General features: G+C 45.5%; 1 protein-coding gene across 1 annotated transcript in view; it reads right to left on the bottom strand.

The window, feature by feature from the left end:
- Positions 1-12,550, bottom strand: part of LOC129699111 (contactin-associated protein-like 5) — a 30,690-nt gene extending 18,140 nt beyond the window's left edge. The window contains exon 1 of the mRNA XM_055638769.1: positions 11,943-12,550. Within this exon, the coding sequence (XP_055494744.1) occupies positions 11,943-12,246 (304 nt within the window). The 5' untranslated portion in view covers positions 12,247-12,550. The remainder of the gene's footprint in view (positions 1-11,942) is intronic.
- Positions 12,551-14,844: the final 2,294 nt, after the last annotated feature.

The following is a 14,844-nucleotide window of genomic DNA, read 5'->3' on the forward strand; positions in this document are numbered from 1 at the left end:
CCTCTTCCATTACCAACAATGGACCATTGTGGGCTCCATGATTCCTGGGTCATTGGAGCCGGCTCTAATTTGTTCTGAACCTTTTCATGCCTCTAGTTTCCCTCTCCTCTGACACTCATTCTGACGAAGGGTCGCGACCCGAAACATCACCTATTCCTTTTTATCCCCAGGGATGCTGCCTGACCCGTTGAGTTATCCCATCATTCTGGGTCTATCTTATGCGATATTCGTTGGAGAGATAGCAACAGAGAAAGATTGATTGCATTGTCTTCTTTTCGACAATAGCCGATTATTGGTTCATGTACCAAAAGCACTGCAGCACCACAATGGAAATCAGTGAAAATATATGCTTTCCATGTAATTAACCACAACTCAAGCATCTTTCGATTCCATTTGCCGCTCAGTGGCTGTTTTTGAGGATCATGAACACCATGTAAACTGGTTCAATACCGAATGTCCCAGCTCCACATGAGTGCTTGGATGTCGTCTCCTATAACATTTTGTTGCTTGTGAATAATAAAGGGCCTGTCCCACTTGCGCGTCATTTGCGCATAATTTACGTGACATCACTTACGCTTTACGACGCGCACGTGATGCGCGCATGGTGTGCGTTACGCGCGCATGGTGCGTAGTGACATAGGCAAATGACGCCCAAGTGGGCCAGGCCCTTTAAGCTACAAACACATTCTAACAGTGGCAAGAGAAAGATAGAAATGGCCACAAAGGGATTTACTACAAGGATTCCGACTATCTCTGGAGACAGGTGTGCGGCACGGTGGCGCAGCAATAGAGTTGCTACCGTACAGCGCCAGAGACCCGGGGTTCCACCGTGAGCAGTTTGTAAGTTTTCCCCGTGACCTGTGTACGATTCCACAGGAGCTCAGGTTTTCTCCCACGCTCCACAGGTTTGTAGGTTAACGTGAGGCCCTCACTCGTACTCTGCAGCTCCGCGCTTGCTCCCCCTCCCCCCATGTCACAACAGAGACAGAGTCCCCCTAGTCCTTACCTTCCACCCCACCAGCCGTCGCACACAACACATAATCCTCCAAAATTTCTGCCACCTCCAACGGGATCCCACTACTGGCCACATGTTCCCATCTCCACCCCTTTTCGCCTCCACAACTCCCTGGTTAACTCATCGCTTCCCACCCAAACCACCCCCTCCGCAGGTACCTTCCCCTGCAACCGCAGAAGATGCAACACGTGTCCCTATATCTCCTCACTCGACAGTCCAGGGATCCCGACTGTCCTTTCAGGTTAGGCAGTTATCCACTTGCACCTCCTCCAACCTCATCTACAGTATCCATTGCTCAAGATGTGGACGCTCCTTCAAGCAACACATCGATAGGGTGAAGGGTAAAGTGAGGACGAGGAACAGCCTCCTACGCAAGCTGGCAAACTTGTCGTGGGGTACCAATGCATCCACACTGCGGTCAACTGCTCCTGGGCTGTGCTACTCTGCTGCAGAGTATGCTTGTCCCGCTTGGGAGAGCTCTTCTCATGCGAAGAAAGTTGATGCCGCCCTTAATGACAGCTGCAGATGCAACACTGGCTACCTAAAACCAACGGATGTGGATAGCTTGCATGTCTTGGCCAGAATCCATAGGTCAGTTGTCGGTAGAACTGAACGCAAGTTGGGGACACCCGCCATTCCTGTCACTCCCATCACCCAGCCCTAAAGCGGCTGAAGTGGAGGAACAGCTTCCTTCACACAGTCCAGTCTCCTCAAGCAACCAGACTAGCCTTGTGGGAAAAGAAACGCAGTGAAAACCACCACCGCGTAAACATTGAAACATAGAAACATAGAAAATAGGTGCAGGAGTAGGCCATTCAGCCCATCGAGCAGGCACCACCATTCAATATGATCATGGCTGATCATCCAAAATCAGTACCCCTTCCCTGCCTTTTCCCCATATCCCTTGATTCTGTTCGCCCGAAGAGCTATATCTAACTCTCTTTTGAAAACACCCAGTGAATCGGCCTCCACTGCATTCTGTGGCAGACAATTCCACAGATTCACAACTCTCTGGGTGAAAAAGTTTCTCCTCATGTTAGGTATACCCCTTATTCTGAAACTGTGATCCCTGGTTCTGGACTCCCCCAACATGGGGAACATTTTTCCTGCATCGAGCCTGTCCAATCCCTTAAGAATATTTATGTTTCTATGAGATCCTCTCTCATCCTTCTAAATTCCAGTAAATACAAACTCAGTCGATCCATTCTTTAAGATGGATCCATCCTTCGAGCCTGCACCGCCATTCAATATGATCATGGCTGATCATCCAACTCAGTATCCTGTACCTGCCTTCACTCCATACCCCCTGATCCCTTTAGCCACAAGGGCCACATATAACTCCCTCTTAAATATAGCCAATGAACTGCCCTCAACTACCTTCTGTGGCAGACAATTCCAGAGATTTACCACTCTCTGTGTGAAAAATGTTTTCCTCATCTCGGTCCTAAAAGATTTCCCCCTTATCCTTAAACTGTGACCCCTTGTTCTGGACTTCCCCAACATCGGGAACAATCTTCCTGCATCTAGCCTGTCCAACCCCTTAAGAATTTTGTAAGTTTCTATAAGATCCCCCCTCAATCTTTTAAATTCAAGCGAGTACAAGCCGAGTCTATCCAGTGCCCCCCCCCCCCCCCCCACTCAAGTCGAACTAGCTCCTCATTTTCACCCTACAAACGGCTTATCATTGTTACCCTTTTGCATATCCTTCATTGTTCTTTATCTCTCCACATCACCGTCTATATCTGTCGTTTCCCTTATCCCTAACCAGTCTGAAGAAGGGCCTTGACCCGAAACGTCACCCATTCCTTCTCTCCAGAGATGCTGCCTGTCCTGCTGAGTTACTCCAGCTTTTTGTGTCTATCTTCGGTTTAAACCAGCATCTGCAGTTCCTTCGTACACAGGTTTGTAGGTTAATTGGCTTGGTTATAAGTGTAAATTGTCCCTAGTGTGTGTGTAGGATAGTGTTAATGTGCGGGGATCGCTGGTCGGTGCGGACTCGGTGGGCCGAAGGGCCTGTTTCCGTACTGTATCGCTAAACTAAATTAAAAAACTAGGCAAGAAGAGACACAACAATCAGTCAAGGATGCTCGAAGTACAATTGTGCGGAAGCTTGGAGCTGAGGTACAATTTTTCAATTATCATTTCATGCCAGTTTGCACAATAGATGTTGGAGAGTCTATTAAAATTACAAGGTACAGGTTGAAACCATGGAAAAACAGATAGCAGCCAGGAAGGAATCTGGCACTTCTGATGGATTTTATTGCAGAAAAACCTGATAAAAGTCGATAGTATAAATGCAAAGGGAAGAGTAGGGTATCTCGTGAAGTGTACTGTTATTTAATGGTGGCCCATGAGAAATGGAAAATAGTTAAAATGATATAATTCTTTACAAAAAGTATCAAAACATGTCCCTGGGATTTATCGGACTACTGCGTCGATGACGGGGAATCTACTGCAATATATTTGAAAAGAAAAACATTAAGAATGTCCATCTAGACAGCCAAACCTAAGGTGTAGAGTTATTAGAGTTATGCCTAACCATAGACAGGGATTTGTGGTACAACTTCTAGGAGTTAATGGAGGCATCTGGGATTGGCAGTGAGCCATGGAGTTACAGTCACACAGCAGAGAAGCAGGCCCTTCAGCCCAACTTGCCCATACTGTCCAAGATGGCCCATTTACGCAATTCCCACCTGCCTGCATTTGGCCCATATGCCTCCAAATATTTGCTCTCCATGCACCTGTCCAAGAGTCTTTTGAATGTTGTGATAGTACCTGCCTCAACTAGCTCATCTAACCATATAACTATATAACAATTACAGCACGGAAACAGGCCATCTCGGCCCTACAAGTCCATGCCGAACAAATTTTTTTTTCCCCTTAGTCCCACCTGCCTGCACTCATACCATAACCCTCCATTCCCTTCTCATCCATATACCTATCCATTTTATTTTTAAATGATACCAATGAACCTGCCTCCACCACTTCCACTGGGAGCTCATTCCACACCGCCACCACTCTCTGCATAAAGAAGTTCCCCCTCATATTACCCCTAAACTTCTGTCCCTTAATTCTGAAGTCATGTCCTCTTGTTTGAATCTTCCCTATTCTCAAAGGGAAAAGCTTGTCCACATCAACTCTGTCTATCCCTCTCATCATTTTAAAGACCTCTATCAGGTCCCCCCTTAACATTCTGCGCTCCAGAGAATAAAGACCTAACTTATTCAACCTATCTCTGTAACTTAGTTGTTGAAACCCAGGCAACATTCTAGTAAATCTCCTCTGTACTCTCTCTATTTTGTTGACATCCTTCCTATAATTGGGCAACCAAAATTGTACACCATACTCCAGATTTGGTCTCACCAATGCCTTGTACAATTTTAACATTACATCCCAGCTTCTATACTCAATGCTCTGATTTATAAAGGCTAGCATACCAAAAGCTTTCTTTACCACCCTATCTATATGAGATTACACCTTCAAGGAACTATGCACGGTTATACCCAGATCCCTCTGTTCAACTGTATTCTTCAATTCCCTACCATCTACCTCATCTGGCAGCTCGTTCCATGTACTCACCACTCTCAGTGTGAAACAGTTGTCCCTTAAATCTTATTTAAATCCCTTAACTCGCTCCTTCTCACCTTAAACCTCTGTCCTGTCCTCTGGGTAACAAAACTGTGCATTCACCCTATCACCCTTTACTGACCACCAGGGGGCGCCGAGGGGCTGGCAGCCCTGCCGGCAGTCTTTGTCTTTTCACTCTTTTTGTTCTTTTTTAGTTTGTTAAAAGTTTTTGTTTTAATGTTCTTCAGTTTATTTCATGTGGGGGGAGGGGGGAGGGGATCGGGGGAAACTTGTTTTCAAGTTCCCAGTCAGTGAAAATATTAAACATAATTACAATCAAGTCGTCAATAGTACACAGATATGGATAACATGTACAATAACATAAAACCATTGTAAACGGGTGATCAATGGTCGGCGTGGACCTGGAGCTAAACAGCCTGTTTCCATGCTGTATCTATCAATCCACCTTCTGTTGCCTTAAAAATCTATTACTTGAAATTGGAGAATTCATTGTTCATTCAGGTCAATGCTCTACCCAAGCAGAATATGAGGTGTTATTGGGATACGTAGAAACAGAAAATAGGTGCAGCAGAAGGCCTTTCGCCGCTTCGAGCCAGCCCCGCCATTCAATATGATCATGGCTGCTCATCCAGGATCAGTACCCCGTTCCTGCTCTCTCCCCATATCCCTTGATTCCATTAACTCTAAGACCTATATCCAACTCTCTCTTGAATACAGTCAGTGAATTGGCCTCCACTGTCTTATAACCATAACCATATAACCATATAACAATTACAGCACGGAAACAGGCCATCTCGACCCTTCTAGTCCATGCCGAACACGTATTCTCCCCTAGTTCCATATACCCGCGCTCAGACCATAACCCTCCATTCCTTTCCCGTCCATATAACTATCCAATTTATTTTTAAATGATAAAAACGAACCTGCCTCCACCACCTTCAATGGAAGCTCATTCCACACAGCCACCACTCTATGAGTAAAGAAGTTCCCCCTCATGTTACCTCTAAACTTCTGTCCCTTAATTCTCAAGTCATGTCCCCTTGGCTGAGATTTCCACAGATTCACAACTCTCTGGCTGAAAATGTTTTTCCTCATTTCAGTCCTAAATGGCCTACCCCTTATTCTTAAATTGTAATGCCTGGTTCTGGACTCCCCAAACATTGGGAACATTTTTCCTGCATTTGTTCTGAACCTTTTCATGCCTCTAGTTTCCCTCTCCTCTGACACTCATTCTGACGAAGGGTCACGACCCGAAACATCACCTATTCCTTTTTTTCCCAGAGATGCTGCCTGACCCGTTGAGTTACCCCATCATTCTGGGTCTATCTTATGCGATATTCGTTGGAGAGATAGCAACAGAGAAAGATTGATTGCATTGTCTTCTTTTCGACAATAGCCGATTATTGGTTCATGTACCAAAAGCACTGCAGCACCATAATGGAAATCAGTGAAAATATATACTTCCCATGTAATTAACCACAACTCAAGCATCTTTCGATTCCATTTGCCGCTCAGTGGCTGTTTTTGAGGATCATGAACACCATGTAAACTGGTTCAATACTGAATGCCCCAGCTCCACATGAGTGCTTGGATGTCGTCTCCTATAACATTTTGTTGCTTGTGAATAATAAAGGGCCTGTCCCACTTGGGCGTTATTTGCGCATAATTTACGTGACATCACTTACGCGTTGACATCACTTACGCCTCATGTTACCTCTAAACTTCTGTCCCTTAATTCTCAAGTCATGTCCCCTTGGCTGAGATTTCCACAGATTCATAACTCTCTGGCTGAAAATGTTTTTCCTCATTTCAGTCCTAAATGGCCTACCCCTTATTCTTAAATTGTAATGCCTGGTTCTGGACTCCCCAAACATTGGGAACATTTTTCCTGCATCTAACCTGTCCAATCCCTGAAGAATGTTATATGTTTCTATCACCGCTCAGATCACCTCTCATCCTTCTAAATTCCAGTGAATATAATAAGCCCAGTTGATCCATTCTTTCATCATATGACAGTCCCGTCATCCAAGGAATTATCCTGGTGAACCCAGGCTGCACTCCCTCAATAGCAAGAATGCCCTTCCTCAAATCAGGAGACCAAAATTGCACACAATACTCCAGGTGGGGTCTCACCAGGGCCCTGTACAACTGCAGTAGGACCTCCTTGCTCCTATACTCAAATCCTCTTGCAATGAAGGCCAATACGCCATTAGCTTTCTTTACTGCCTGCTGTACCTGCATGCTTACTTTCAGTGACCGATGTACAAGGACACCCAGGTCTCGTTGCACCTCCCCTTTTCCTAATCTGACACCATTCAGATAATAATTTGCCTTCTTGTTCTTGTGTGTGGCCACAATCTGGAAGGACAGGAAGGTCAGTATGGGAATGGGAAGAGGAATTAAAATGGTGAGCAACCAGAAGCTCAAGGAAGGTTCGGCGAAACGATCGCCTGGTCTACGCATGGTCTCTCGCCGATGAAGAGTTTGTCGACTAATATGGTTGACCCACTGTCCGAGTGAGGCTCAACGTAAATTGGAGGAACAGCACATATTTCGCTTGGGCAGCTTACAATCCAGCGGTATGAACGTTGACCACTCTAGCTTCAGATAACCCTTGCTTTCCCACTCTCTCCATCCCTCCCCCATCCTAGTTCTCCGATCAGTCTGACTGACCTCCTGATTAAAGTTTATCTTTGCATGTTTCTTTTTCACCTTCCCCCAGCTAACAATGACCTATTCCACATTTTCCTAGAACTTTGTTCCCTTTCATCCCTCGTTTTCACACCTTACCCATCCTTATTTCTGTGTCTCCCTCTCCCCTGACTCTCAGTCTGAAGAAGGGTCTCGACCCGAAACGTCGCCCATTCCTTCTCTCCAGTGATGCTGCCTGTCCCGCTGAGTTACTCCGGCACCTTGTGTCTGCCCTCGGTGTAAACCAGCATCTGCAGTTCCCTCTTACACAATATGTTTGTCTGAATTGTCCTCTATGTACCAGTAATGAATCCACTGATTGGTGCTTACCAGCAGATGCACCAGTGCCACAAGAGATTGGCATCAAACGCCAGCCTTGTTAGCAATGCACAGATTCCAACTATGATTACAACAAAAGTTTCCTGCAAACTAAAGCAACTTCATAACTTATGTTATTAATCAAGAGGGAACAGAGCAACAGTGATATAGTCTTAATTAATTTGATATCCTATAAAGATTGATTGAGATTGTCCCACCATTCATTATATTCATTAATTATCTCACATAAACTGGATTTTGTATAATTGGCACCATGTCCTTTATGAAAATAAATGGGCATCACGGTGGCTCAGCGGTAGATTTGCTGCTTTGCAGTACTGGAGACCTGACTATGCTGCTGTCTGTATGGAGTTTGAATATCGTCCTCATGACCACTAGGTGAATTGGCTTCAGTAAAGGTTGTAAATGTCCCTAGTGTGTAGGATAGTTCTGGTCACGAATGGCTAAATTGAAAGATACTGTTTAACCATAGTATTACTGAAACAGGCTGTTTAGCCCACCAGGTCCTCGCAAACAATTGATCACCCATTCACAATAGTGTTTAATTATTGTACACAGTATGTGTATCTGTGCACTGTGGACGACTTGATTGTAATCATGTTTCATATTTTCACTGACTGGTACATTTATAATATCAATGGATATTGTTACGCTGACTGGTTAGCACGCAACAAAACCTTTTCACTGTACGTTGGTACACGTGACAGTTATGGAGTAATCGCTGGTCGGCGCGGACTCGGTGGGCCGAAGGACCTGTTTCCGCTCTGTATGTTTAAATTAAACTAAACTAAACAAAAAAGTGGGGGGTGCTGTATAATTGTAGGAAAAATAGCAACCAATTTACAAACAGCAAACATTGATAAGTTGCAATGTGATGATGATCAGCAGTTCCATACTTTACTGTGATGTGATTAGGGTTAAGGATTGATCAGGGAATTCAGAAAATCCCCATGGAACCTTTCATGTTAGTTTAGTTTGGTTTAAAAGAGATATTGTGTTTTAACTGCGTAAATTCCAATAGGTTTGAAGTGTCTACAGTTATAAAACCACAACAGTGGCTTGGACGGTCATGGTGGCGCAGCAGTAGAGTTGCTGTCTTATAGCGAATGATGCAGCTTCGGAGACCCGGGTTCGATCCCGACTACGGGTGCTGTCAGTACGGTGTTTGTACATTCTCCCTATCTCCGAGATCTGTGGTTTCCTCCCGCACTCCAAAGACGTACAGGTTTGTAGGTTAATTGGCTAGGTATAAATGTAAATTGCCCCTAGTGGGTGTAGGATAGTTTTAGTGAGCAGGGATCGCTGGTCGGCGCGGACCCGGTGGGCCGAAGGGCTTGTTACCGCACTGTATCTCTAAACTAAACTAAACTGAACTAAACTAAAAGTATTCGCAGTACTTTCAGAAATAATGGTTCTCTGTCTTAATTCTGCTTTGGAAGGTTTAGAAATGTTGTTAGTCAAACATTTCTGAGTCATATGAAACCTCCCAGAAGGAGTGCAGGAATATTTCCTTGGATAAAGCATTTAATGTCAAGATGAAGTTAGCACCAAATAGCTGACACAGATATCAGGCAGCAGAGAGACAGACATGGGAATGTTCTAAGATACCACTCGTTTCTATTTACTGCATTCTGTTAGATAACCCTTCACAGCTAGTGTTTGTTTCTGCAGCTTTGCAGATTTTGTATCCATCCAGCTACTGAGCTACACAACAGGGGCTCAGGTCCTTTTGCCTACATTGTCAATGCTGACTTTGCATTTTGCAATAGTCCCAGATTTCTGTACTTGGCCCATATCCTTTGAAACCTTTCCAATGCATATATCTTTCCTTTAAGAAGTTATTTTATGGAGGAAGGAACTGCAAATGCTAGTTTACACCAAAGACAGGCACAAAATGCTGGAATAACTCAGCGGGACAGGCAGCGTTTCTGGATAGAAGGAATAGGTGACGTTTCGGGTCGAGACCCTTCTTTAGACTGAGAGTCAGGGGAGAGGGAGACATAGAGATATAGAAGGGTAAGGTGTGAAAATGAGAGATCAAACGGGACAAAGCTCAAGGGAAATGTAGAATGGTTCATTGTTACCTGAGGGGAAGTTGACAACGAGGCATACAATCAGTAAAATTTAATCAGGAGGACGGTGGAACTAGACGGAGAATTATCAGCATGTCTGGAGAGAAGAAATGGGTGACATTTCGGCCTAAGGCCCTTCTTCAGGCTGAGAGTCAGGGGAAAGGGAACCGAGAGATATAGATGGTGATATCGAGAGATGTAGAACAAATGAACAAAATATATGCAAACAAGTAATGATGATAAAGGATGATAACAGTCCATTGTTAGCTGTGAGCAAGGTGAAAATGAGTTACAGACAATGAGACTCAACAAGACGACTTGGGTGGTACAATGACTTGGGTGGGGGAGGGATGGGAATCGAGGGGATGCAAGTGTTACTTGAAGTTAGAGAAATCAATATTCATACCGCTGGGTTGTAAGCTGCCCTAGCGAAGTGTGAGGTGCTGTCCCTCGAATTTGCGTTTGGCTTCTCTCTGACAGCGGAGGAGGCCCAGGACAGATATCTGCAGACACACCAAGCTAATTCCCTTCTGAATGCACTCTGCTCATTCAGTTTAGGGGCGTTTGGGGATGGATAGAAGTGGCTGGTCTATCCAGTCACATTAACATCCCCTGCACAAATTAAAAGTGATTTTTGAGGGATCTCCCAGTTGTGCGTGGGACACACAAACATTAACTTGGGCCCTTGAAACGGATTAAACTGACTTAACTGTGCAAGTAATAAGCAGCGATGATCTACTGGCAAATTATATTCAGTGAAGTATTTGCCTTGTTCAATTAACCATCTGATTTGGCTTACAAGTTAAACAGTGCCCTTGTGAAAAATTAACTCATCCATTAAAAACACTTCTACAAACAGCTCCATGACATCACGTGTTAGCAGGCATAGACTTTAGACTTTAGACCTAAAGCGTGGAAACAGGCCCTACGGTTACCGAGTCCGCGCCGTCCAGCGATCACCCCGTACACTAGCGTTGTCCTACACACTGCGGACATTTACAATTTTACCAAAGCCAATGAACCCACAGACCTGCACGTCTTTGGAGCGTGGGAGACAATAGACAATAGACAATAGGTGCAGGAGTAAGCCATTCGGCCATTCGAGCCAGCACCACCATTCAATGTGATCATGGCTGATCATCCCCAATCAGTACCCTGTTCCTGCCTTCTCACCATATCCCCTGACTCCGCTATTTTTAAGAGCCCTATCTAGCTCTCTCTTGAAAGCATCCAGAGAACCTGCCTCCACCACCCTCTGAGGCAGAGAATTCCACAGACTCACCACTCTCTGTGAGAAAAAAGTGTTTCCTCGGCTCCGTCCTAAATAACCATATAACCATATAACAATTACAGTACGGAAACAGGCCATCGACACCCTTCTAAGGAGTAAATGGCCTACTCCTTATCCTTAAACTGTGGCCCCCTGGTTCTGGACTCCCCCAACATCGGGAACATGTTTCCTGTGTGTCCAAGCCCTTAACAATCTTACATGTTTCAATGAGATATCCTCTCATCCTTCTAAACCCCAGAGTGTACAAGCCCAGCTATTCCATTCTCTCAGCATATCAGATCCACCATCCCGGGAATTAACCTTGATTCCCGGGATGGCGGGACTGTCATATGCTGAAACCAGAGCACCCGGGGAAAAGCCATGTGGTCACGGCGGGAATATACAAATTATGTTTGTAGGTTAATTAGCTTCTGTAAATTATCCCCTGCTGTGGAGGGTAGAACTAGTATATGGGTAATTAATTGGTCGGCATGGACTCGGTGGGCCGAAGGGCCTGTTTCCAAGCTGTATCTCTAAACTAAACTAATCTGCAGATCCTTGTCTCGACACTTTTATTTTTACTTTTAGCACGGTCTCAAAAAATGTTTTTCTGGAATTTATTCTTTTTAAGGCATCGAACCTGCAAACCGTTCTACCTTCGATTTAAACCAGCATCTACAGTTATTTCCTGCATCTTTTAGAACCGTATCTTTTAAAGAGGCATAAAGCACAGAAACAGGCCCTTCAGCCCAACTTAGGAGAACATAGGTGGAGGCACAGAGGAAAAACCGGAGAAAACCCACGCGGTCACAGGGAGAAGGTACAAAAAACTCAGTGCAGACAGCACCCGTCGTGGGGATCGAACCCTGGTCCTCCCTGGCGCTGTGCCACGCTAAAGCCAGAGCAGCCATAGGGATTAAGGTCTAGCTGCATTTAACATGTACAAGATCTATTTGCTGCATCTTACCTTTCTTGCAGAATGGCCCATTATAGGCAGAGTGGCTGCAGTTACAGGAATAGCCATTGTACTTCTCAATACACCCCCCTCCATTGTGGCACAGGTTGCCGTAGCTGCTGCAGTGTCCGGGGCATCCGGGCTTCACCCCTGGGGTCATTTTTGCCCTCTCCTCAAGGTCAAGGGTCACTCCGTTTAATTGCAAGGACCGGATGCAGCCAAGAAATCCTTTCTGCCTTGAGGCTGTTCCTCCTGCAATTGAAACAAAGCATATTTTAAATCCTCTTTTCTCTCCAAGTTTACTTATCTGGAACATCTGGAGTTTACTTATCTGGAACCCGCCAGGTCCAGCGATCCACGCGCACTTACACTACCCTACACATGCTAGGGACAATTTACAATTATACCAAGCCAATTAACCTGTACGTCTTTGGAGGGTGGGGGGAAACCAATTCTCTGGATGCTTTCAAGAGAGAGTTGGATAGAGCTCTTAAAGAGCAGTCAAGGGATATGGGGAGAAGGCAGGAATGGGGTACTGATTGTGGATGATCAGCCATGATTGCAGTGAATAGCGATGCTGGCTCGAAGGGCCGAATGGCCTACCCCTGCACCTATTGTCTATTGTTTATTGACTAAAACCCACGCAGGTCACAGGGAGAATGTCCAAACTCCGTACAGACAGCACTCGTAGTCAGGATCGAACCCGGGTCCCTGGCGCTGTAAGGCAGAAACTCCACCGCTCCACCACCGTGTCGCCATTAAAGATATGGGCCAAATCTGGGGTGGGGGGGTGGGGGCAGTTTGGGAACTTTTGTTACAGCTGTCCAAGATGTTGGTGAGACCACATTTGGAGAATTGTGTTCTGAGTGTTGAGTTTTGGTCACCCTGTTATCGGAAGGATGCCATTGAGGTGGAAAGAGTGCAGAGAAGATGTCGGGGGCCTGAGTTAGAGGGAGAGGCTGGCCAGGCTAGGACTTTATCCCTTTGAGCGTAGAAGGCTGAGGGGGCCATCTTATAGAGGTGTATCATGAGGGGCACAGAGAGTGTGAATGTGCAGAGTCTTTTACCCAGAGGGGGGGGAATCAAGGAGGAGGAGGACATAGGTCTAAGGTGAGAAGGGAAAGATTTATTAGGCATCTGAGGGGCAACTTTTTCACACAGGTGTGATGGGTATATGGAACAAGCTACCGGAAGAAATAGTTAAGGCAGGTATTATAACAACATTTAAAAGACACTTGGGCAGGTACATGGATAGGAAAGGTATCGAGAGATATAGACCAAATACATAAGGATGGGACTAGCATAGATGGTGCACTGTGATTAGCAGGGGCAAGTTGGGCTGAAGGGCCTGTTTCTGTGCTTTATGCCTCTTTAAAAGATACGGTTCTAAAAGATGCAGGAAATAACTGTAGATGCTGGTTTAAATCGAAGGTAGACACAACATGCTGGAGTAACTGAGCAGGACAGGCAGCATCTCTGGAGAGAAGGAATGGGTGACGTTTCGGGCCGAGACCATTCTTCAGACTGAAGAAAATGTCTCCAATTCCTTCTCTCCTGTTCTTAAAGATGCTAGTCTGAAGAAGGGTCTTGAAATAAAATGTAACCTACTCCTTTTCTCCAGCGATGCTGCCTGACCCACTGAGTTACCCCAGCATTTTTGTGTCTATCTTCTGATCTAATCATTTCTACTTTCTATACATCACCGATGCACAAATTAGTTTTTTTTTCCTCTCTGCCAAAGAGATAACTTAATTGAATGAAAAAATAAAATATTGTATTTAATACTCCAAATGAACCTATTGCCTGGCAATGCTAAGCGTATTGAATCGCTGTGTGGCCGTTGAATTTCTAATGCAAGAGAGACGGAGTAAACGCAACCGCGAACCTCCGTTTCCATTTCAAGGGAATGTCATGAAAATGCCGGAGAGGGATTGCAAAGATTCACCTTGCATTACATTGGGAATCACTCACACTTTCTGCACAATTGTTCTCACTTACAACCACAGAACTGAAGAGTGTGGAGTGAGGAGTGGAGCGTGCATCTGATCCCGCAATACATGGTGTATCAAATTCCCAGGCAAGTTCCTACCCTACAGAAATAACTCTCATATTCCTTATTGCTGTTCACAATGTTGCCAAAACATCGGGCAATCTGTTTTTAACTGAGTGCGAAGAAGGGCCTCGACACGAAACGTCACCCATTCCTTCTCTCCAGAGATGCTGCCTGTCCGGCTGAGTTACTCCAGCATTTTCTGCCTATCTTCTGTTTTTAGTTTAGTTTAGATTTAGAGACACAGCACGGAAACAGGCCCTTCGGCACAGAAACAAGTTATTTGGCCCACCGTCAACGCCGACTCTTGGCCACCTGTTCACCCTAGTTTAGTTTGGTTCAGAGATACAGCCTGGAAACAGGCCCTTCGGCCCACAGAGTCCGTACCGACCAGCGATCCCCGAACATTAACACTATCCTACACACACTTGGGACAATTTACATTTAAACCAAACCAATTAACCTGCAAACCTGTACGTCTTTAGAGTGAGGGAGGACGCCGAAGATCTCGGAGTAAACCCCCGCAGGTCACGGGGAGAACGTGCAACCTCCGTACAGACAGCACAGAAACAAGTGTTTCGGCCCACTGTCCATGCCGACTCTCGGTCACCCGTTCACCCCAGTTTAGTTTGATTCAGAGATACAGCGTGGAAACAGGCCCTTCGGCCCACGTGGTCCGCGCCGACCAGCGATCCCCGCACATTAACATTGGAGTGTGGGAGGAAACCGAAGATCTCGGAGAAAAACCATGCAGGCCACGGGGAGAACATACGAATTTTGTACAGACAAGCACCCGTAGTCGGGATCGATTCCAGTTCTCTGGCATTGTAATGCAATAGCTCTACCAACCAGACTGATCTCTGG

Source organism: Leucoraja erinacea, chromosome 7 (genome assembly GCF_028641065.1).
Source record: "Leucoraja erinacea ecotype New England chromosome 7, Leri_hhj_1, whole genome shotgun sequence".
NCBI classification, from domain to species: domain Eukaryota; kingdom Metazoa; phylum Chordata; class Chondrichthyes; order Rajiformes; family Rajidae; genus Leucoraja; species Leucoraja erinaceus.